The sequence below is a fragment of the Dasypus novemcinctus genome, chromosome 9 (assembly GCF_030445035.2).
Source record: "Dasypus novemcinctus isolate mDasNov1 chromosome 9, mDasNov1.1.hap2, whole genome shotgun sequence".
Taxonomy (NCBI): domain Eukaryota; kingdom Metazoa; phylum Chordata; class Mammalia; order Cingulata; family Dasypodidae; genus Dasypus; species Dasypus novemcinctus.
In genome coordinates this window covers 13528494-13551121 of record NC_080681.1, presented here as the reverse complement: position 1 = coordinate 13551121, position 22628 = coordinate 13528494, and the positions used below count along the sequence as shown (strand labels likewise).

Below are 22628 nucleotides of genomic sequence, written 5' to 3'. Positions count from 1 at the left end.
GGGAACTTAGGAAAGCGTGACCCACTCACCTGGTCCAAAGCCCGGGACAGGCGCCCCGCTTGCCTGGGTCCAGCGGGATCTTTGCGTGTCCCAGTGCTAAATCAAAGCTCGGGTTAAAGTGCAAGAAGGGAACTGAGAGTGTTAGAGCAGAAACTGTATTTAAAAATGACCAAGACCAGCTTCTGAGCGCAGAGACTAAGAAAAAAAATAGCAGTGGCTTTCTTCCCCCAGTCCACTTGTCAGACGCCATCAAGTGAGTGACAGGGAGGGGGTCTTCTCTCCCAGGGCCTGACGTGGGCTTGCGTGGCGGCGTCTGCGGTGGCAGCCTTGTGTCTGGCAGGGCCGTGCGGAGCTGGGTGTGTGCCAGGGTCGTGTGGGACACAGAGAGCAGCGACCCACGGCCCGGGGGCGCGGTTCCCTTGTCTTGGGTGTGGCCAGGTGTTGGGTGCTGGCCTGAGGGAGGCCGGGGATCCCCTTACTTGAGGAGGGTGGAGAACGACAGGGGGAGGCTTACTGCCCGGGCCTCTGGGGAGTCCCGAGCTTGGCATACTGAAGAGGCGCCTCTTCCCGAGGGCAGTTCCTCAGGTCAGCTGCTGCCTTCTCCTTGGGTGGGCCTGGCCTTTGGGAACAGGCCTCGGGCCCTGCCGCTCCCTCCCCAGTGCCCCCAAGGCCCAATTCCTGATGCCTCTTGGGAGCTGACCCTGAGGCAGGGGAACATGTCCCTTTCCCTGGAGCAGTCCCCCCAGGGCCCTGGTGTGTACTGTCCCAAACTCAGGAGCCCCAGTCCCCATCTCTTTTTTTTTTGAGGGCCTGGGGCCAGGGAGTGAAACCTGGACCTTGTATGCGGGAAGCCGGAGCTCAACTGCTGAGCCATGTCGGCTTCCCTGAGTTGGTTATTTTGTTTGTCTGTTGCTGTTTGTTTTTGTTTTTTAGGACGCACAGGGGACCGAACCTGGGACCTCCCAGGTGGGAGGCAGGCGCTCAGCTGCTTGAGCCACATCTGCTCCCCATGTTATCTTTTTTTTAGTTAAAAAAAATTTTTTTAAAGAGAAATAGATTACATAAACCGTTAACACATCATCTCTTAAAGGCATGGAGATGGGTCAGCTGAAAAGCATCCGGGAATGTTTCTGCTGCTTGTCCACTATCCAGGGAAGGGGACGGAGGACCAAGGGAGCCGGGCGGGCACTGTCCTCCAGGCTGGGCTGAGATCCTCTGGGCCACCAGGGGACGGTGGCCCTGGCCAGAGCTTTGCCGCCCAGAGCCTCTGAAAGACAAATTTCCCACACTCCTCTACCCTGCCCGCAGTTCCATTGCGTCCCCTTCAGTGGTGGAAAGGGCACTAGACCAGGAAGCAGCAGACATGGCTCCAAAACCGACTGTCTCACTGTTTCTGGGTGGCCTTAGGTAAGAAGCTCTGCCCTGGTTTGTTCATCTGCAGTGTGGCGATAATAATCATATCTGCTCATTTTTGGATGGTCTCTCTGTCCCTGAAAAAGGAACAGTTCCGCAGGCTGATGAATAAGATCTAAGAGTTGTGCAGCAGTGGAAACAACAAGATGCCAACCCTATCTGTGATAGTTTAAAGAGGCAATAAGATTCATACGTTGTAAAAGAAAAATCATATCTGTTGGACTGGTTATTTGGAGGTACAGTCAGATAATGTGGGTGAAAGTGCTTCGGAAAAATGAATGCCACGCCAGCCAACTGGAAGATATTGTTATTATTAATTAACTTAAACAGCTCTGAGCTCCTACTCATTGCTCTCCACCACCCTGGACCTTTTAATCTGCTTCCTCTTAGGAGAACAAACCCAGTGCTTCGTGCTCTTTAATGGGCAATCGCCGCTCCTGGCATCTTGTTAGCTACAGGTTTCATTCAGCAGGTCTGGGATGGGGCCCGAGATTCTGCATTTCCAAGCTCCCAGATGCTCCCAACTTTGCTAGGCTGGGACTGCGCTGAGAGTAGCAAGGGTCTGCACTACCCCCTCCCAGGAAGGGAGTGAAAACGTTCTTGGGTGGGTTGAGACAAGGAGCTTAGAAAATTATTGCAGAAGCATGGGTTTATTCAAACAGCTTGCAGTCCAAGACGGACTGTTGGTCACAAAAGACAGAGATGGAGAGGGAGTGGGTGGGTGGGGGGAGAGAGAAACACAGGGTCCCAGGAAGCCCTGGGCAGGTCACTTCCTGGGCTTCTCTGCAGAACAGCCCCCGTTGGTCTTACCAAGAGAGTCTGTGCTGCCCGCCCTCGAGCCCACGCTGTTGAGGAGTTTGTCGACTTCTCCGGGGATGGGTTGCTTCTCCTCGTTCTCAGTCTCCCGGTGGTAGAAGTAGTTGAAGTTGGAAACAATGACAGGCACGGGGAGGGCGATGGTGAGGACCCCCGCAATGGCGCACAGAGTGCCCACTATCTTCCCCCCCGGCGTGGTAGGGCACATGTCCCCGTAGCCCACGGTGGTCATGGTGACCACGGCCCACCAGAAGCCGTCGGGAATGCTGGAGAAGTGGGACTCGGGCTCGTCCACCTCGGCGAAGTAGACGGCGCTGGAGAAGAGGATGACCCCGATGAAGAGGAAGAAGATGAGCAGCCCCAGCTCCCGCATGGACGCCTTCAGCGTCTGCCCCAGGATCTGCAGCCCCTTGGAGTGGCGCGAGAGCTTGAAGATGCGGAAGACCCGGACCAGGCGGATGATCCGCAGGATGGCCAGCGACATGTTCTGCTGGGCGGTCGGCTCCGTCTCCTGGACCAGCTCCGTGATGAGGGTTGCGAAGTAGGGGATGATGGAAATGATGTCGATGATGTTCATGATGTTCCTGAAGAAGTCGGCCTTGCTGGGGCACACCACGAAGCGCAGCGCCAGCTCGAAGGTGAACCACATGATGCAGGTGGACTCCACCATGAAGAACGGGTCGGTGAACAAGGTCTGGGAGAGGACCGTCCTGCTGGCGTTGAGGCCGGGGTCCCTGACCACCTTCAGCTCTCTGTCTTCCCGGAACTCGGGCAGCGTCTCCAGGCAGAAGATGGTGATGGAGATGACCACGACCAACACTGAGACCACGGCCACGCCGCGGGCGGCGTTGGAGCTCTCGGGGTACTCGAAGAGGAGCCAGAACTGCCGGTGGAAGTCGTTGGTGGGGAGCAGCGTCTCAGGGTCTTTGATGAAGCCTTCATCCTCCCGGAACTGGTCCATGGCCTCGCTGCCCAGCTCGTAGAAGGAGATTTCATCAGCGAAGACGTCTATGGGGACGTTGGCCGGGCGCCGGATTTTCCCACCGGATTGGTAGTAATATAGGATTCCATCGAAACTGGGTCGGTTCCGATCAAAAAAGTACTCGTTTCTCATGGAGTCGAAAAACTGCATCCTCTTCTCCCGGTCTCCCAGGAGGGTCTCTGGGAACTGGTTGAGGGTTCTGAGCTGGGTCTCGAACCTCAGCCCGGCGATGTTGATGATCACCCGCTGGTTTCCTTCACTCAAGGCCGCTGGCTCGGGCCCCGGGGCATCTAGGTAGTCTCCTGGGAGCTTGGAGAAGCCAGTCTCATGGGCGGTGCTGTCACTGATGAGGATTCTCCAGTTGGACAACGGGCGGCTCTCAGGCCGGCCTTTTGGGCTAGTTGGGTCGAAGTCTGTGGCATAGCCTGGTTCTTCTTGGGTTTCATCTGAGTTATCAAAATTGACCAGAGCCACCTCCATTTCTTTCCAGCCACACACGTCCATCCTAGGGCAGTCGGGGAAGCAGCATGAAGGCCCCGAGCCTTCCGCGCCTGCTGTGAGCTGGGGAGAGGGAGAAGTTCATTGCCTAGCAGCAAGGGGATGCTACGCTGGCCCTGGAGCACCAGGCTCAGGTATGCCAATGGATTGAAGAAATGACTTATTTTTAGCTTGGGAAAGAATCTCATGGTTGTCTTGGCAGCATTCCTCCTTTGCAATCAGTTTGCACCCCCTGAATATGCACACGTTAATAACAGGCAAAGAAGGAGCCTGGCTGAGAGGGGAAAACTTTCCCCAGGAAACGTGCCCATTATGGCAGAGAGGGGCCGTAACAAGTCATAATCAAAGAGGACGTTAAGATTTCTTCATAGTAAATATAATTTTGTATTTTATTAAATCCCTTTGTTTACCCAACTCTTCTACATCCAATCTCAGCGTCTCTCTCTCACAGTCAACCCCTTGCACGTCCTTTTGGTTCTATCTTCAAAATATACCTAGACTCCAACCATTTCTCATCACCTTCACTACCACCTCTTGGACCAAGTGGTGAGGATAAAGGATAGCTGCAGGAACCCACCTGGGATTCTGTTGGGAAGGAAGACCCAGAGGATGGAAGCAGGGAGGGCAACCAGCGCCACCTATAACAGGCTCCTTAAGCCACCTGTGCCTTAGACTTCTCACCTGTAGGTAACTCCTAGGGTTGTTTTGAGGGTACATTAGGTAACATAGCATAGGTAAGATGCCTGGCGGCAAGATCATATGATATAGCTATCCGTTTTGCCAACTTTCCAACATCATAGGAACTCGAGAATCCAACAGCCAATGGTATATTTCTGTTCCAAGGTATTTATGGACAGTGATTTCTTTTTACAAAATCTTATTTGACAGGTAGGAAATAGGTGTGTGTTGGGAGTGGGGTTAAGGAGAAAGCATGACCAATGGGCTTGGATATCCACAAACATAGACTTTTTGAGGACCACTCAAGCTTCAATTACAATTTCTTAAGAAAAGATTATTTATTTATCCCCAGCCCCCTCCCCCCATTTGTGCTCGCTATCTGCTCTGAACCCTGGATTTCCCATGTGGGAGGGAGGTGCCCAATCGTTTGAGCCATATCTGCTCCCTGATTGTTTTGTCTCCGTGTTGCATCTTCTTGTTGCATCATCATGTGTCAGTTTGCCGCCCTAGCCCATCGCATCGGCTTGCTGTCTTGCTTGTCTTCTCGAGGAGCCACCGGCAACCCAACCTAGGATCTCCCATGTGGTAGGCGGGCACGCAACTGCTTGAGCCACATCTGCTCCCCAATTTCAATTGAAGAACACTGAAGCCAGGCAAGCTGGGAGGGAGGGCAAGAGAGAGGTAGGGGACCTAGCAGGGAAGGATGTCTCTAGAGTCATAGTCTCCAAAGAGTTTCGTTTATCGATGACAAGGCTATCCTGCTGGGTACAGTGTTGTATTTTCAAAGAGACTCCACATTCGTTTATCTCACTAAATGACAATAATGTGAGGTGGGGAAATGTTATCTTCATTTTCCAGATAGAAAGTGACTCCCAGGGACCAAGTGACTTTTCCAAGCTCACACAGCTAGTGGTGCAGAGAGAGCCTGCCTCCTGGTCCTGGACCCCCACCCCGGCTAGCTGCAGGCCAGGTCACAGGATGGCACCCACAACTTCTCCTCCCAGGAGAGGCGCCGTGTGTGGGGTGAGGAGCACAGGTGTGCGTGGCCCGTGCCAGCTGAACAGCTGCTTGCCTCCTGGAGTCTGAGAGGGAGGGCGCTACCTGGGGTCTCTGGGCCACGGGGCGTGGGGCCACTTCCACAAACCGGGGAGGGTCCTTCATAAGAACCTTCTCTCGAAGCCAGTGGCACCAGGCTCGTGGGGATGAGGGAGAGCCCTGGCTGCGGAAGTTCCTCTCCTGGAGCTAGAGCCGCCTTCCCGTCCCCCTCCTCCTGCCCTCCTTTTTGTCTCTTCCACCCCCAGTTCCACGTGGCAGATACAGGGTGGTGGAGGAGGTGGTGGAGCAGAGCCGCGTGCAAACGGTGTGGTCCCTCGAATCGCGGTGAATGTTTGCTAAGCGTAAAACCATGTCCGCAGACTCGCGTGGGCGGGGACCGTGACTGCCCTGTGCGCCCCCCTGCCTGCAGCCCCGAGCCCAGGGCCCACCCAAGTGCTCAGGCAATCTCTGGCCAATGGATGCCAGAGTGAATGAGGCCGGGCAGGCGGCCCGGGCTTGGTGCCAGGACACTGGCAGGGCCTCCCCTGTTCCTGACCATTGGCAGATCGCTTGACTCTTCGAGCCTCCCCTTTTCTTTCTTTCTTCTGTAATAAGGAAAAATCCTGTGTGAAAGAAGCTAGACAGAAGAGGGTGCATGTAAAGACATGCCGTTTATAAAATATTCTAGGAAACGCCAGCTAACCTACAGTGACAGAAAGCAGATGGAGGTTGCCTGGAGACGGGCAGAGGGAGAGGTAGGGACTGCCGAGGGGCGCGAGGGACTCTTCTAGGGATGACGTTACGTTTCTCATCTCCACGGTGGTGACGGTTTCACAGTGCCTGCCTACGTCAGAACTCATCCAGCTGCTCCCTTTCAATCTAGTGCACATCAGTTTTACCTCAGTGAAGCTGTGAAAAAGGACAAAAACAAACGGAAATAAAAATGCATGTTCTGCCCATGATTTTTCAAGACTTTTTTTTCTTTTTTTAGGAGGTACTGGGGATGGAACCTGGGACGTTGTATATGGGAAGCAGGTGCACAACCACTGAGTTGTACCCGCCCCCCCAGTGTTCAGGATTTTTATGAGGACGTGAGATGATGCCATGTGGGTGCTTTATAGACCGCGTGGGCCATGTGGAGGGAGGGGGTGCTCAAAGCAGTGTCCGGCATCTCACCCCGTCACACTGCGAAGGCTCAGCAGATGATGAAGAAAGAGCCAGTGCACCCCAGAGTCCAGGGCCTAAGGCTGAGATGCCCTGGCTGTGCTGCACCCCCTGCAGAGCAGACAGTGGGGAGGCCACCCTCTCAGAAGTGGATGCGGCTCGAGCAGTTGAGCACCCGCCTCCCACATGGGAGATCCTGAGTTTGGTTCCCCGTGTCTCCTGAAAAAACAAAAATAAACAACAAGCGAAACGAACCAACTCAGGGAAGCCGATGTGACTCAGTGGTTGAGTGCCGGCTTCACACATACGAGGTCCAGGGTTCTCTCCCCAGTACAGCAAAAAAAAGTGCCCAGTGTCCTGGCAGCCCTCGGCACACAGGCCGGCTCCCCTCAGCTTAGTGCTTGGCATTTTGTCTGTTTGGTGGTAGGAGAGAAGCTACTGTCCACACTGGGCAGCAGCCTTCCTATGGAGAGCCTTCCCTCTATTTTACATGGGCCTTTGCAATTGCTCTTTTAGGGGGCTCTCCTGCTCCTCAGGCTCCGCCTGGGCCCCCCTGCTCCCCAACCCCGGCCACCTGGGAAGGGATGGCGCCAAGTGGGGTCAGGCACCCCTGGAAGGGTGGAGGTGGAATGGGCGGGTATTGGGTGGCTGGGTCCTGGAGGCTGCTCAGCTGTGTGTGGGGTCCTGATGGCCCATTCTCAGATCTCCTCGTTGGTCCAGCACGCCAAGGCCTCAATAGCCTCCAGCTGCAGGGATCGTCGCATCCAAGAGTCTGCTGCAATGCCCAGTTCCACCCATCATCTCTGTGCTCATGCGGCACAGTGCGAGGGAGGTCACAGGGTTCGGACCGACCTCCTTCCTCCTCGGAGCAATTGCGTCCTTCCCTTCCAGGCCTTACCTGTGAGCTCCTGTCACCTGCAGTGCCTGACTTCTAACCTCACCTAAGACGAGGCTTTCCCTGAGGACCCAGGGAACTTCCCCTTGTCTTCCTGAGCACTTGTAGAATGTCGTCTCCAGTATTCTCTGGGCACAACATTACTTGATCCGTTTGATCTTCCCAGGGCTTTGTCATCCTTGGGACCCCTGCCTCTTCATGGCAGCCACACGCTGTGCCTAGTGCACCTTACACTTTCCTGTGGTCTCGCCCTTGCTCGATGCCCTTCCCCCAGAACCAGATCAACTGGGTTCAAATCCCTGCTCTGCCGCTCGCTAGCTGGGTGGCCGTGGGCAAACCACTACCTCTGTGAACCTTAGTTTCTTCTTCTGTAGATGGATAAAACACTACCGTCCTCGGGGTTCTCGGGGGAGGAATGAGATAATGCGCGGTAAGTGTCTAACCCTGCGCGTGGCACCTGGTAGATGTGGCATAAGTGGGAACTGTTTTCTCTGGGACGGCTTCCCTGCCCACCTGGAGCAGACCACGGGGCCGGGGCCGCCCCTCTGTGCGCTGTGGCGCCTCATGTTGGCCCCGGGCGGTGGTGATGGCTCTGTGGGCTGGAGGTGTCTTCTCTGGCTAGACCCGGCACCTCCTGGAGGCAGGGCCTTGCGGGGCTCAGCCCGCAGCCTCACCCAGAGCAGTCGTTCCTTCGCCGTCCCTTAGGAGGTTCCAGAGCCTGGTTCTGGCTCCCCCAGGTCCCAGAGCCGTCCTGAGCAGTCAGGGTCCTGAGCCCACCTGACAGCCATCCCGATGGTTGCCTTTGGTTGCTTAGCAACCACACAGCGCCAATCCAAGCCAGCAGGGGCTGTCCCCCAGTCGCCGGATGGTGGAGAGGAGCCAGCACAGGGGGACAGCTGCGTGTACCGCATCGCGGGTCCTGAGGGCCTCTGGGGAAGCGCAGACCTGCGTGGAGGGCCCTGGTGAGGGCTGGCGGCGGGTGGCAGGCCGGGTGGGCGCAGCCGGTCATGAGGGAGTGAGGAGATGTGGGAAGGAGCGAGGCCATGGCCTGGCCTGTGGCCGCACAGAGGAGGGCGCCGCGGGTCCGCTGGCGCAGGCTGGCCCTGGGCGCTCCCGCCCGGCCGCTGCCCCTTCCTGTCCTGGTTGACGCCCCCTGCCTCGCGCTGGAGACCCAGCCAGGCCCCAGGGCTTGCCGCCTCCCCCAGGGGGTCTTCGCCTGCCGCCGCCTTGGGCCTCCCCCAGCTCAAGCCGAGCTCTTCAGCTCTTCGGCCCGCGCGGAACCTTAGGCCCAGCTTCAGGGAGGGCCCGGGAGGGTGAAGATTCGGTTTTCTGCCTTCCCAGGGAGTGGTCTCAGTTTCCCCACCTGGGAAATGTAAGACGAGTCTTGGGCAAGCCCTGGAGAGGCCAGCGGGGTGCCACGCAGAGCCCCGGGCCAAGCTTGCCGCCAGGCGACCTGCTGGAATTAGGGAGGGGAGGGTGTCGCATCGCTGGCCGCAGAGCCCGGGCAGGCTCTCCACTGCCGCTGCAGCTCAGGCTCCGGGGCCGACGGGGAAGCCGGCCCTCGGTCCTGGCTTGGGACCGTGGACAAGTTACTGCAGCTCCCTCATCTGTAAAAACTAGAACGTGACTCGAATTCGTGGTGCGGATTACAGCGACGCGATGTTTAAAGCTCCTGTCGTGTAACAGCTGCCCCGTGACGGCTGGTCGCTGGTGTCCCCCGGGCCGCGGGCCGGGGCTCGGGATGGGTGGCTGTTTCCCCGGTCCCTGTCCTGGCACTGTAGAAGTGCGCGCAGCAGGCGGGCCCTCCGGAGGCCGCCCGCTCAGGTGCGGTGAGAAGGCTGTGGGGGCAGCTGCCCCTGAGGCTGCCGGAAGCCAGGGGACACCGTGTGCACCTGCCGTGAAGCTGCTGGCCCCTGTCCTGTCTCCAGGGGCAAGGCGCTCACTCAGCTCCCCACCTCCTGCTGCCCCAGCATTGCCACACGCATAGGTGAGCCTCACATAGCCTCTGTGGCAGGTGTATTAGCCCATTTACAAATGAGGAAACTGAGACCCAGGAAGGTGCGTGACTGGACGAAATCCTTTGGCCACTGAGTTATGAGCTGTGACTCAAACCTATTCCAAAACCGCATTCTTCCCTCGGTCCCGTAATCCCACAATAACCAGTGTGGCCTCGTCTCATTCAGTCAAGAATGGCACCCAGCACACACACACACAGACCAGTACACAGCCACATAGAGAGACACACAACACGCACAGACACACATAGCCACACATGGCCACACACAGAAACAGACACACAAATAGACCCAGCTACACACAGCTACAGGCATGCGCAGATATACACACCCACTCTGACACAGCAACTCGTCAGCAGACACACAGCTAGACACAGACACACAGAGCCACGGACATCAACGAGGCCACGTGAGCCTTCTCATCTGGTCACAGACACACAGGCAGAGCATGCAGGTACCAAGACCCCCAGAAACACGCAGCTCATGAGTACCTGGAAACTCACGCACAAATACATGGACACACGCAAGCAGCTTCCCACGAACAAACGCGCAGCCCCAGAAACCTTGGTGCACAGCTGCTTCTGTTCCAGGGGTGCCCTGACCCCCACCCGCGGCCCTCTCCTCCCTCTCGCCCTCTGTCTCTTGGAACAGGAGAATGTTCTGTTACGGGGTACATTTGGAAGAAGACAAGGAGGGCCGGAGGGGTTTTGCAAGCCCATTGCGTGGCTCTCCTCCTGGTCGGAGGGGCGGCGGGCACAGTACGTGCCATCTGCCTCTCCCCCCGCAGGGACCTCTGAAGGACGAGCTGGAAGAGATGGAGCGATGCGCGCACGGGCTCTTTCATTTAAAACCCGAGCGGCGACACGGACGCCGAGAAGAATTATCACAGGAATAGAAGGGCTTACGATCTAACTGCCGTTAACCGCGGAGACTAGGACAGCTCCCTGCTGGCCTTGGGGACAGCTTAGCCCTGGCAGTCAGCTGGGAGGCAGGACTCCGGAGCCTTTTCCTGGACCTCATGATCTTGAGCATCATCAAGGCAGCCTGCTGCCTTCCCTGGAGAGAAGGCGTGTCTGCGTTCGGTGCTCCTGTAATAGGTGCTGTCTGTGGACCCCAGGAGAGGTGGTGGCCATGTCAGTGAGGGCCCTGGCGTCCCAGCCACTTCCACAGGTTCCTGCCCACGCTTGGTGCTGGGTGGGCAGCTGCTTCTGCAGTGCCTGCACCTTCAGCGATGCCCTTTGAGTCTATTGATGAAATGCCTTGGGGGTTTGGGAGATTGTTGGTGGCTGGCTCTCTCTAGAATTCTGGGTGTCAGCTACACTCAAGCAAGATCACGGGGAGGTGCCGGAGCCAGGAGGTGACACTGCAGGGAGCTGAGACCGAGGCCAAACCCTGTCCGTGCTCTGCCCTGGCCTCCAGGAGGTCCCCACCCTGGGCTCTCACTCCGTGTCCTGCTGCTGCTGGCATGGGGGTACCGTGGAGGTGGCAGATAGCTTCCCTCTTGGCCAGCTCAGCTGCAGGTGAGGGGGGGAGAGGGACAGGTAAGTGGTAGTGTGCTGGTGTTTCTGATTCTGCCAAACCCCTCCTCCCTAAAAATATGTGTGCATTTTCTGGCATTCTCAGGAGTAAAAGATAGGATGGTTTTATTATTATTATTTAACATTTCTTTTTAGGAGGTTCTGGGGCGGAAACCAGGACCTGTACGTGGGAAGCAGGTGCTCAACCACTTGAGTAACGCCTGCTCCCTAAGATGGTTTTAGATAAAATTGTAACACAGGTGTTAGGGTTTGAATCATGTCTCCCCCCACCCCACCCAAAGTTATGATCAAGTTGTAAACTCCTATCCTGTAAACGTGGCCTTGTTTGGAAATAGAGTTTTTAGAGAAGTTATTGATTAAGGGAAGGCCAAACTGGGCTGGGGGGGCCCTCTCCAACATGGCAGGTGTCCTCCTGGGAGGGGAGAATCGGCTCCAGGCACGCAGAGGGGAGAAGCCACGTGGCGCCCGAAGCAGGGAATGCCGGGGCAGGGGGGCGGTCCCTCCAGACTTCCGGGGAGCATGACTCTGCTGATACCGCGATTGGAACTTCTAGGCTCCAGAGCTGTGGGACAATGCTGTCCAGTTGTTCTAGCCCAGCCAGGTTGTGGTTCTTTGTTACGGCGGCTCTAGGAAGCCAAGACGCTAGAGGACGTTTCTATTCAACCTCCACTCCTGCCAACCCTGCCCTCAGCCAACAATTTCCATGACATCAATTCATTAACCAGACAAGGCATGGAACGTGGAGACAGAGGACGTGGGTTCAAGCTTAGCCTCCGCTTCTCACTGTCGGGCTGGCTTTCGGGGAGTGCCTCTAGCACCCTCAGTTTTAGTTCCTTAACCTATAAGTCACCTCCTCCCCTCCCCGGGCACCTGCTGTGGTAGGCACTTAGTACAGGTCACAGACTTCAGAGGGCTCAGAGGAACCCGGGTTGCAGGTGCCCTCCGGGGCCAGAGCTGCCCACCTGGTGAAGCTGCCCCAGCCCCCTGCCCCACGGAGCCCATGCCAGACCCCACCTTCGTGTGATGCCACAGATTCTAGAGGATTTTCACCTTCCTGCTTTCCTTTGACGCCCACAGACCTGGGAGGGGCCCGAACCAGAATCACTGCTCTCCTCTTACCGATGAGGAAACTGAGGTCCAGAAAGGTGAAAGGCTGTGGCTAAATCCCACAGGTAGCAGGGCCAGATGCCTTTATCTGATTCCTCCCTTAACTGATTCTAAGCCTAAAACTCACCCTATGCCACCAGGAGCTGCAGTCAAGGTTAGGTGTGCTGTCCCTAATCTTCCCTAACTCTCTCAATAATGTGTCGCAACTCATCATTGATAAATTGACCTAAACATGTCTCATATAGCCTGGGCCTATGTTTCCTAAACCGAGGAAACACACGGGGTTTCACCCCCTTCCCTCCCCTTCCCCACCTCCCCGTTCCTCAATTTGTCTTCCCAGGAGGCAGTTTAGCGCTGTGGCTACAAGCACCGATTCTGAAGCCAGCAGGCCTAGACCTGCAATCCCAGCTCTGCTACCAACTAGCCTAGTGCAGTCACTGTCTCTGAGCCTCAGTTTCTTCATCTGTAATTTGGGGGCATATTAGCACTGAATGGTTTCGTTTGTCTCCTAATGCCCCTCCTCTTTGTGCTGGGTAACAGCTTCTTAAACCCTTCCTCAGTCTGATGCTATAACGTTTCAGTGTCGCCGTTATTAGAACAGTCTCATGCTGGCTATTTAAACTCCGTCCTCATTTTAAACCTTTACTCTTGCCTCTGATTTTAGTTTTTCTCCTCCCTTCCCCCAGCCTCATTTGCCTTCTGCAGCCAGTTCTGTGGGCTGTGGACACATGTGGCATCTATCAAGGAACTTGAGGAGTGGGACAACTTGGCCCCCGCTCCGTCTGGCAGTTGCCCGCCACTCCTCCCCACCTCCTTTCTCTACGCAGGCAGCCCAGGGCCAGGGAAGCTATGTGTTGGCATAGAACAGCACAATGCCAAATGCCAGCCTTTCCTTTTTGCAGGAACCCCCAAATCTTGACTTCTTTTCTTGGGACTCACCTCTCTAAAGAACCACTAAAGGCTACACTTCCACCTTTACTCTGTCCCCAAATGAGACTCGAATCTCATCTAAATGTCCCCCAAGTCCTACCTCCCTCCCTCCCCATGCACCCGCTCTTCTGGGGTGGAATCTGAGTTCTGTGCCCTTGTTGAACCCATACAACTCCCCCGGCCCCAAGTCCCCAAGTCCTACGTATCACACTGGTCATCTGTTTGGTAGGAGGTCGTGCGATGGGAGGGGTCTTAGAGAGATTCAGGTTCTCCATTTATTCCCCACTCAGGAGGTCAATTTTCATTTCTCCTCCTTTCTCGTAATCTTCAGTTCTTAAATTTTTGCTTCAGGTAAAATTGTGATGAAAAAAGATCGTCTTCCCGTTCTAGGTCTCCTCCTCCTCTTAGAGATTCAGGAGCCCCAGGCCCTCTTCTCTTCCCTCCAGCCCCCTCCCCTTCCTGCATCAAGACCCACCCTTGCTCCTTCATTCCCATGCAGGTGTGAGTGCTGATCCAAGCCTCCGAGAACACCTGACCCCACAGGAGGGTCCCTGCAAGACACTCATGCCCCACTCTCGTCTCAGCCAGCCCTTTAGGGCCCCATTCCCAGAAGCCTTCCCAGCTCCCCACAGCGTCAGGGAAAGACGCCTCCTCTGAGCTCCCACAGCACAGCACGTAGTCTCTCTACCATTTATGGTTAGTCCTGGGCATCTCTTGTCTTGTGGTTTTCACTGTTATCTAACTCTGTATGTGTCTGACGTATGGGCCAACAGAAAGAGACTTAATTAAAAGTGGGACCCTCCGTCCTATCTAGGTACACAGGCTGGAGTAATTTAGCCTATCTCTTTGGGTCTATTGCTTCATTTTTCTCATTCCTCCATCAAATTTTGTTTTAGATGTGGGTGCTAGAGTTAGATTGCCCAGATTTGAATCTTGGGCAAGTTAGTCAAGGTCTCTGTGCCTCAATTCCATCATCCGTAAAGCAGGAATGATAATAGTATCGACAGAGAGGTTTAAGGGAAAGATTCATAAACCCAGAACCTAGTATGTTATTTGACCTTGCACATAGAAGAAACTCTGTACATATTTGCTGAGTAATTCATTGATTAATACACAAAGAATTGAACTAGTGGAATGATGCACTTATGGTGGAATTCCAGGTATCTGCCTGCAGGAGGAGAGGGTGGACAGTGAAGGCTGCCTGTGCTCCTGAAAAAATTCCACAGGGGCCATTGTCTATTCTCCCGGCCAAAACCCAGCCTGCTCCCAGCTTCTAGACCTGTGGTTCTTTCAATGGTGCTTATATGAGATATTGAGTAGAGGGCTGATATTGGAGCTATTGAGACTTCCTAGACCTCAGAAGTCTCCAGAATTTCTGGAGCAGAAATGGGCCTAGCAAGTGATGATTTGGGAGCAGCAATGCCTTCTTTCAATGTAAAGAAAAGGCTTAGACTTAGGCCAAGAGTGAAACTCGTGTTCTTGAAAGGTTTCTGGCTAAATGAGCTCAGAACGTGAGCCATAGAATAATGGCGTCTCCCTAAGTGAAGGCTGGGAAACGAGCCATCTGCTATTTTAGGCCTGTTGCCATTCATACAATTGAATTCTCTCAGAATGCTTCAGGAACTCTAGGAGAAAGACACCAGGACCCTTCGATATGTCCATTAAGATCTGGTTGCAGAGATTGAAGAGATAAAAAATGTGGCCGACAACTCACCAGCAGGATCAGCAAAGGAGAAGGTGCTTCTTCTTCGGCTTGTGGGAGCCTGGGGTGCTCTGGCTAGGTCAGTTCTCCATGGCGGAGGGTGTCTGCTGGCCTCTGGGCAGACGGGAGGACTGGCAGGAAGAGCCTATCCAGCTGAGGCCTGGGATTCAGAAACCCTATCCTGCTGTGAAATAAGATCACCTTTGTTGTCTGTCTCTGAAGGAAGCTCAAGAGAGAAGATCCAGCCAGGGTCAGTGGGCAGGATGCAGGGTGGCAGGGTGCTGGGGGCAAGCCGGGCACAGTGAACTTAGGGAAAAACACACCTTCCAATTCATGGGTGAAGGTGCACAGATTGGAAACTGCCTGGCATGACCCAAAGGCTGAATGAGCTGTGGACTTAGAGGATGTTTTCTGAAAGCCAGTGATGGCACATGGGCACTACAGGGTGGTGGGGAGCTTGTATCTCCCCATCACTACCCCCTGCTCATTACATGGGTGGCCGAGTCAGGCATGCTTTTCCTGGGCTCCTCACTGGCCTTTCCCTGGTATTAGGTTTTTACGTGTGGCCCCAGACTCCCGTCTTGGACCTTCTCCCATCTGCCACAGGAGGGAAAGGATGTGCCCAGGGGCTTGGTTCAGTCCCCTGGACCTGGGTGACAGAGCAGTGGCCTGACCAACCTGCTACAGGCTTCGTTCTCCAACTCCAACCAGATGTCCTTCAGGGCTCCCCGGGAGGCCGTGGCCGGGAAGAGAGCTGGCCTCTGGGGGTCTCCCTCCACAGAGGGCCATGGGGGGGGGGGGAGGAAGGGAACTGTTCTCCATCGCATGGCCCAGCTCTAAGACCTCCTGAATGGCTCTATTTGGGTAAAGATGAGGAGAGGCGGAGAGGTGGAGTACAGCTTCATTTGGTTAGAAGACTTGGTGAGGAGTCCTAGGTCTGCCTTTACGGGGCGGTGAGCTTGAGCACACCTCGTTACCTCTCTGAGGCAATCCAGCAGGACAGTTCCGCACACAGGCTCTGCCGCCCACTGCCTGGGTCCAGTCCAGGCTCACCTGCCAGCTGTGTGCCCTTAGGCAACTCGCCTCGCCTCTTGAGCCCGTTTCCTCATCTGTGAAATGGCCATGGGAAAGGCAGCATTGTTGTGAAGTCAAACGGAAGGAACCCAGGTGAAGCACTTAGCACAATGCCCGTCATGGGGTGGACACTCCGTAAGCATGCCTGTCCTGCTGTTGAGTCAATGTCCGCTACGTGTGCCCTGTCCACTAGTAATAAGGGGCCAAAGTCAACAATGGTATTGAAGTGCTTTGCAGACTCTAAGCTGCCGAAGAGACTTAGGAATGAACGTGACTGTTGAAGACTAGGCGAGGTGGCTTTGGGGTCCGCAGGCTTCATCTCCCAGGCCTCCCCTCGTCCTAGGAGCTTCCTGTCCTCACTGGGTATGACAAAACCCCCCCTTTGGCATCACCTTACTTCAGTCCCTACCCCTCTGCCCTGACTTCCTCCATAAAAACTGCTCAGTGCCATGTCCCTACTGTGGAGTTTGCTGAGTAACAATCAGCCAATACTATGGAAATCACAGACCTGATTCAATTTTGCTTTCGGGGACCTGTGGGTGCACAGCATTTTGACCTCCACAAGGGCCTCTTCCAGTGGGTGTTTTGGGCTGTCCTGGGATGACGGACCTTTCGGATGACCTGCGTGGGTGGGAGGCTCCTTGTCCTGTGCACAGGACAGCCCTGATGCTTTGCTTCTTTCACCCTGGCTCCATCTTGGAGGGGGTTGGCCCGCCAGAGAGCCCTCTGCCAGCCCGCCCATTCCCTGAGTCAAGATCAGGAAGATCTCGAAGGCCCTTCCCCACCGCGGCTCGGCCTCCCGGCAGGCCACAGCACCGGCGCAAGGCCTTTCTCATCAATAGCTGATGAGGCCATCAATAAAGGATGCCCAGTCTGTTCCCACGAGCACCGCTCTCACCCTCCCTTGGCCCTCTCCGCCTTTGCCTTCCTTCTTTTTTTTTTTTTTTTTAAAGATTTATTTAATTCCCCCCCACCTCCCCCCGGTTGTCTGTTCTTGGTGTCTATTTGCTGCGTCTTGTTTCTTTGTCCGCTTCTGTTGTCGTCAGCGGCACGGGAAGTGTGGGTGGCGCCATTCCTGGGCAGGCTGCACTTTCTTTTCACGCTGGGCGGCTTTCCTCACGGGCGCACTCCTTGCGCGTGGGGCTCCCCCACGCGGGGTATGCCCTTGCGTGGCACTCCTTGCGCGCATCAGCACTGCGCATGGGCCAGCTCCACACGGGTCAAGGAGGCCCGGGGTTTGAACCGCGGACCTCCCATATGGTAGACGGACGCCCTAACCACTGGGCCAAAGTCCGTTTCCCTGCCTTCCTTCTTGCGACTCCTGTTTGGTCCTTTGCCTCCCTCGCTGGCCTTGTCCTGTGGTACTAGCACCCCAGAGCCTAAGGGGCCCAGACTGCCCCGCATCCAGGCTGAGCCTGGGGGCAGGAGGCTGTGCCCAGGGCCTTGCCTGTCTCCCCGACCCCAGGGAGCCCCACCCAGCCGGGACCGTGGGAGGGGTGGGGAGCACGCCCTGGGAGGAGGAAGTCACCTGAAGGCGCTGAGGGTCAGAGACGCCGGGAGGGACCAGGGAGCGGGCTCTGCTCCCGATTTTGCTTGGGCAGTTAATATGGATCAGATGAATGACCCAAGAACTGTGCGCGCCGTTTGAGCTTCTTAGCGGATGTGAGCACGCCAGGGCCAGGGGCAAGGGTTCCCTGGGTCAAATGAAGCAGACTGACCCACACCTATGTATTTGCTTGAAGTGCCAACATTTATGGTGCCCTGTGTGCCTGGCACCGTGTGGGCGCTGGGAGGCAGCGGAGTCCATTGGCACGGCTGAGGCTGTGCCCTGGACATAACTTGGCAATTTGCCACCTCCCGCCTGCTTTTCAAAACTAGCTTTGGGTAGGTATCATTGAGATAGAATACAATGCACAATTTGATGAGTTGTGCTAAGTATACACCCAAGAAACCAACACAACAGTCAAGATACCAACCACCCTCATCATCCACAAGAATGCCCCGGGCCCTTTTGAAATCCCTGCCTCTCCTCTTCTCCCCAGTTCCCAGGTGACCACAGATCTGCTTCCTCTCAAGATAGATTAGTTGGCATTTTCTAGAATTTTGCCTAAATGGAATGATGCAATATGCATTGTTGATATTGTCTGACTTCTTTCACTCAGCAGGCTTATTTTAAGATCCATCCGTATTGTTCCAGGCACCAACCATTCATTCCTTCTTATTACTGTGTGGTGTACCATTGTGTGGAGAACACACATTGCTTATCCATTCATTTGTTGTTGCAAAATTTGAGTTGTTTCCAATTTTCGTCTATGATAAATGTTCGTGTATGAGTCTTTGGCCATAAACTTTCATATCCCTTGGGTAAATACCTAGGAGTGGAATGGCTCCCGTCAGTTTGATAGTTTAAATGCCCAGTATCTGCAAGCAATCCCAGATTGGCTGAATCCTCCGGAATCTCCTCAGGTTGGGGAAGGGTGTTGTTTTTCTCAAGGAGAAAGCAGAAGGAGGTGGACATGCAAAGGTACCCTGAGGACAAACTGAGCTGGGGTGGTATTTTGTAAGTGGCCCCAGTTAAAAAATCTGCTTCCTTTGAGCTAGCAGGATCTACATCACTCCCAGGGCTTAGCAGCTGGTCATCAGCTCTGACCTCCAGGATGCTGTCCTTCGCACAGCTGTGGCTGGGGAAAAGGATTGTCCAACTTCCTGTGCACCGAGTGGCTAACTTGGGCCAGGGAGAGATGCTAACCCTGGGCTCCAGATGCCCGGGAGTTAAGTGGGTGGAGGTGGGTCAGCACCTGGCCGGCAAATACAGAGCACATGCCCTCGCCCATACTTTGCGTAACATTCTGTTGGCTTCCAGATGGCCCTTCCCGTCTCCCCGACCCAAGCCCAGGCACAGAAGCAGGCTCTGCTTGGGAGCTTGGCCCGACCTTTTCATCCAGGTAGTTGGGCCTGACCTGGCTCGTGTTTCAGCCGCCCTCACCCTGAGTGCTTGGAGAAGCGGCTTCAGGAACCCGAATCCTGGTCCGAAGGGATGGGGAAGAGGGGCCCACGGCTTCTCAGCACCTCCAGTGATTTACGGAACAGGTGAAATTTCTCCATTCAGCAACGAGTTCCTGGGCACGGAGGAGCTCGGGTTCCTGTGGGAACAAGTGTGAACGCTGGGCTGCGTGGTTCAGAGGGCAGCGAAGGGCAGGTCCACCCCAGAGGGCTAGGGTGTCCAATCTCCATGCTCTGGGCCGAGATCTGAGAGTGGGTACTGACCGGCAGTGTGAACTGGAGATGGCTTCTCCCGCCCCCCGCAGCCGCCCGCCTCCACCCTCACCCCCACCCCGTTTGGGGGAAGAGGGCCACTGCCCCAGGGTGTGCCCAGTGCGGACTGTCCCCCCACCCACAGCCAGCTTGTCAGGTCGATGCACAGAGCAAGAACATCAACAGTAGCTAACGCTGATTGAGCGCTTACTATGTGCCAGGCCTAGGACCACGTGCTTTCATCTATTATCTCGTGTAATACCCACAGCAATAGTAGTGGGTACTACTATGACCTCAGATTACAAATGGGGAAACTGTGTCGTCAGGGGCGGTTGCTCGCTCAAGGTCATGTAGCTCCTGAGATGGCAGAGTCGGAACAGGAATCCAACCTTGCAGTCGCGTGATAAAGGCCTGTGCGACATGCGGGGCGGCAGGTGTGTGCGGGGAGTGTGTGGAGGCAGCACTGAGTTCAGAGAAAAGTGCCCCAGGTTGAGGAAAAGGGTGCGGCCGATGAAGCTACTCCATAAGAGAGGGGCCTTGGGCGCAACGACGGAGACGATGCTCATGACCCGCGTGTAAGTGGGAGCTAGGTTAGGTAGCGTCTCCGCGCGTCACAGCCGGCTGAAGAGGGGTGCTGTTGTCTTGTCACCAACTGGGGTGCCTGCTGGTAGCCCCCTCACTTTGCTGAGCCTGAGGCTGGGCGACCAAGAAGGGAGAAGGAAGGCGCTGAGGTCTGGGCGACCCAAGGCCGCGTGAATCATTCTCTTCCTCCTTCTCCTCATTATCAGGACGAGCCTTCTCTTCAGGGAAAATTTTGCAGGGAGAGTCCGCTATATAAGCCAGATCAAAGAGGACCTGCTGTTTGAATTAGAGGCTGCTGGGGATCCTGAGCCCTGCCCCAGAAACTGTTTCCAGTGCTGCCCAGTTTGAGGTCTGACCTCCCTGGTCCCCCAGCCCCCCTCCCCCCCGCCCGCCCCCCGCTGTGTCCTCTGGCCACCTTCTTCCCAGCATGCAGCAGCGTGACGCGGTCCAATCTGGCCCAGGCGCAGGAACCTGATCTCCGTGCTCTCCACTCCGACCTCGGGCTTTGGCCCCCCTCCCCCCAGTGACCAATTGGATACCGAGCCATGAAAAACGAACCCCCCTATCAGATCTTTGGGCTTCTCAGGCTTCCATATGGGCTTTCCCTTCTGACCCCAACTCCTGTCCTCCAGTTTCTGGGGTAAAAAGGATGACCAGCGCTATGCATACCTTCAGGGGAGCCGGCAGCACAACAACTGTATACTGTAAGGCTGGGGCTAGACGCACCGCAGCCTGCAGCCCGCTGGGGTAGGGCAAAGGAGCTAGCGGTAGTCAAAGAGTGAGCTGATGAAGAGCTGTTTTCCACCCCGCCAGGAAACAAAGGACTCTGAATGGCCCAGAGTCACATTTCCATTTCCACTGCCCCAGGCGGTGCTCACCGGCCCCTTGTCTCAGCACCTGAAGACACAGTGATGCAGGCAAGTTCTCGTCACACGGGCACCTGACTGCTAAGCACCTAATAATGTAGGTCCTGTCTGGGTGCTCAGTGTTGGAGACCGAGATATGGTGGAGGAAAGGGGCAAAAAGTAAAAAAGATGAGGTCCCTGACTGTAAAATGGGAATAGCTAGAGCCACCTGATAGAGGACTGGCTGGATAGTGCATACAGCAGCAGCTGGGGCCACGCCTGCCGCCTGGGGAGTGTCAGTAAGTGGCAGCAATGCAGCTGTGAGATAATCGGAAAATAACAGGAGTATTTGCTGCAGGATCACAGAGGAGGGAGCCTTTAGACTGGGGTTGAGAAGAGAGATAAGAAAAGGGAGGGGAAGATTTCATCTCTCAGGAACAGCCGGAGGATAAAAGGCAGAGAAGAGTTTCATTTGGAGACTGGGAGAAGGTATAGCGAGAAGAGCAGCCCAGGCATCTGAAAGAGCAAGTGAGAAGGCAGGAATGCATGTGAAAGCCATTTTTTCTCCTGCAAACTCCAAGCTTGGGAAAGCCCCTTTGACACAGCACTGTATGGGGGAGAGCTCTGGACTCAGGCAGATCTGGGTTCAAAACCTAACCGTGTGAGCACGTGCAGGTTTTTTCTTAAGGAGGCACAGAGGATTGAACTCAGGATCCCCTACATGCAAAAACAGGCGGCACTCAACCGCTGAGCTACACCCACTGCATTGAGCACCTTTTTTAAATGTTTCTGAGTCTTAGTTCTTCACCGATAAAACAGGGCTTTGCTGCCTACCTTGCTACGGTGTTGTGAAGCAAAGGTGAAATGAAGAGACACGGCCCGTGGAAGTTTGTTCCTGCTCTTCTAGGAGGCTCAGAATCTCTGACTCCAAATTCCAGAATGGGTGGGTGTCAGGAGAGGTCTGCCTCAGCCTCCACTCAGGGCAGGAAGCCCCTCTGCACATCACTGCTCCGCTCAGCACTTCGGGGCTCGTGCAAAAGTCATCGGGCCCAGCACAACCTTAACTGCAACCATTTATTACATCCCACTCTGGCTCTGTCCTGGGAGGAGAGGTGGGAAGGGGAAGAGAGAATTTAGGAATAGTGACAACTGGTTCATAGAAGCAGAGTCCTGGACTTAGAAGGGATCTTACAATTCACTGACCCTCATTCCTGCAGTGTACGGGTATAGAGTGTGCTGACCCTTGCAGTGACTTACTGGCAGCTCTCCTGATTCCCCTCTGCGGGACGGTGCTAGGGCAGCTTGCCGCTGCCCTGTCTCCAGCCTAGTGACGTCACAGGGGAATCGAGCAATCCCTGCAGCTCTGCCCCTGGGACCTGGGGCTGCTTACCTGAAGGGTCCAGCTCACTGTGCCTCTCCTAGCTCCTTTCCTGCCCTGGAATCCTGAAGGTGCGATGGTCTAGGCAGGACTGAGTGCTGTGCTGTGGGCTTGTCCCTGCACCATCAGGGCAGACGGGGGCAGCTTGGTGGGCGGAAATCCACTGAAAGGGGTGGCATGGGAGGGCAATCGTTTTGGGAAGGACATCATGCAGAAGAGCCTGAAGGTGTGCAAGTCCAGCTAACTCCCACTCAGGACAGGTGGCCAGGTGTCCTCACGGGGCAGAGCCCAGAGTCCTTACGGAATCCTGACATAGGTGGAGCCAGGCAGGGGTCGGCATGGGGGAACCCCTCAGATCTGGTCCTGAGGCTATGGGGGTGGGGCAACAAGTAACAAAAGCAAGGCAGAGCCCCTAACTGGAGGAACCGTCTGCTGGCTAGCGTGCCACCTATGGGCGCCGGCTCTGGGAGCCAGGCCCCGATTAATTGTGGCCTGGAAGACGCTGCAAGGAGGCTCAGGTGGCCCACTGCGGAGGGAGGAGGTAGGAAGCTGGGAATCACGCCGCTCATGGGCAGACTGGAACAGGGGGGTGCAGCTCCCGATCACAGGCCCCCGCCTCAGATTGCCCCTTTCAGTCCAACAGTCCCTACTACACAGAGTTCATGACTTGGGGTGCTTTTTGATTGGAGGTGCAACTTTGGGGTGCTGGAGGGCTCCCACG

At 55.6% G+C, this 22628-nt stretch overlaps 1 protein-coding gene across 1 annotated transcript; it reads right to left on the bottom strand.

Annotated features, from left to right (window-relative positions):
* Window positions 1-2179: 2179 nt before the first annotated feature.
* On the bottom strand, window positions 2180-3715 carry KCNA10 (potassium voltage-gated channel subfamily A member 10). The gene has a single exon (XM_004484018.1). The coding sequence runs from the start codon at window positions 3713-3715 to the stop codon at window positions 2180-2182; it is 1536 nt and encodes a 511-aa protein (XP_004484075.1).
* Between the last annotated feature and the right edge of the window lie 18913 nt (window positions 3716-22628).

Bases quoted from the DNA above. Each gene is read 5' to 3' on its own strand.
- KCNA10 (XM_004484018.1), bottom strand. From the start codon at position 3,715: ATGGACGTGTGTGGCTGGAAAGAAATGGAGGTGGCTCTGGTCAATTTT.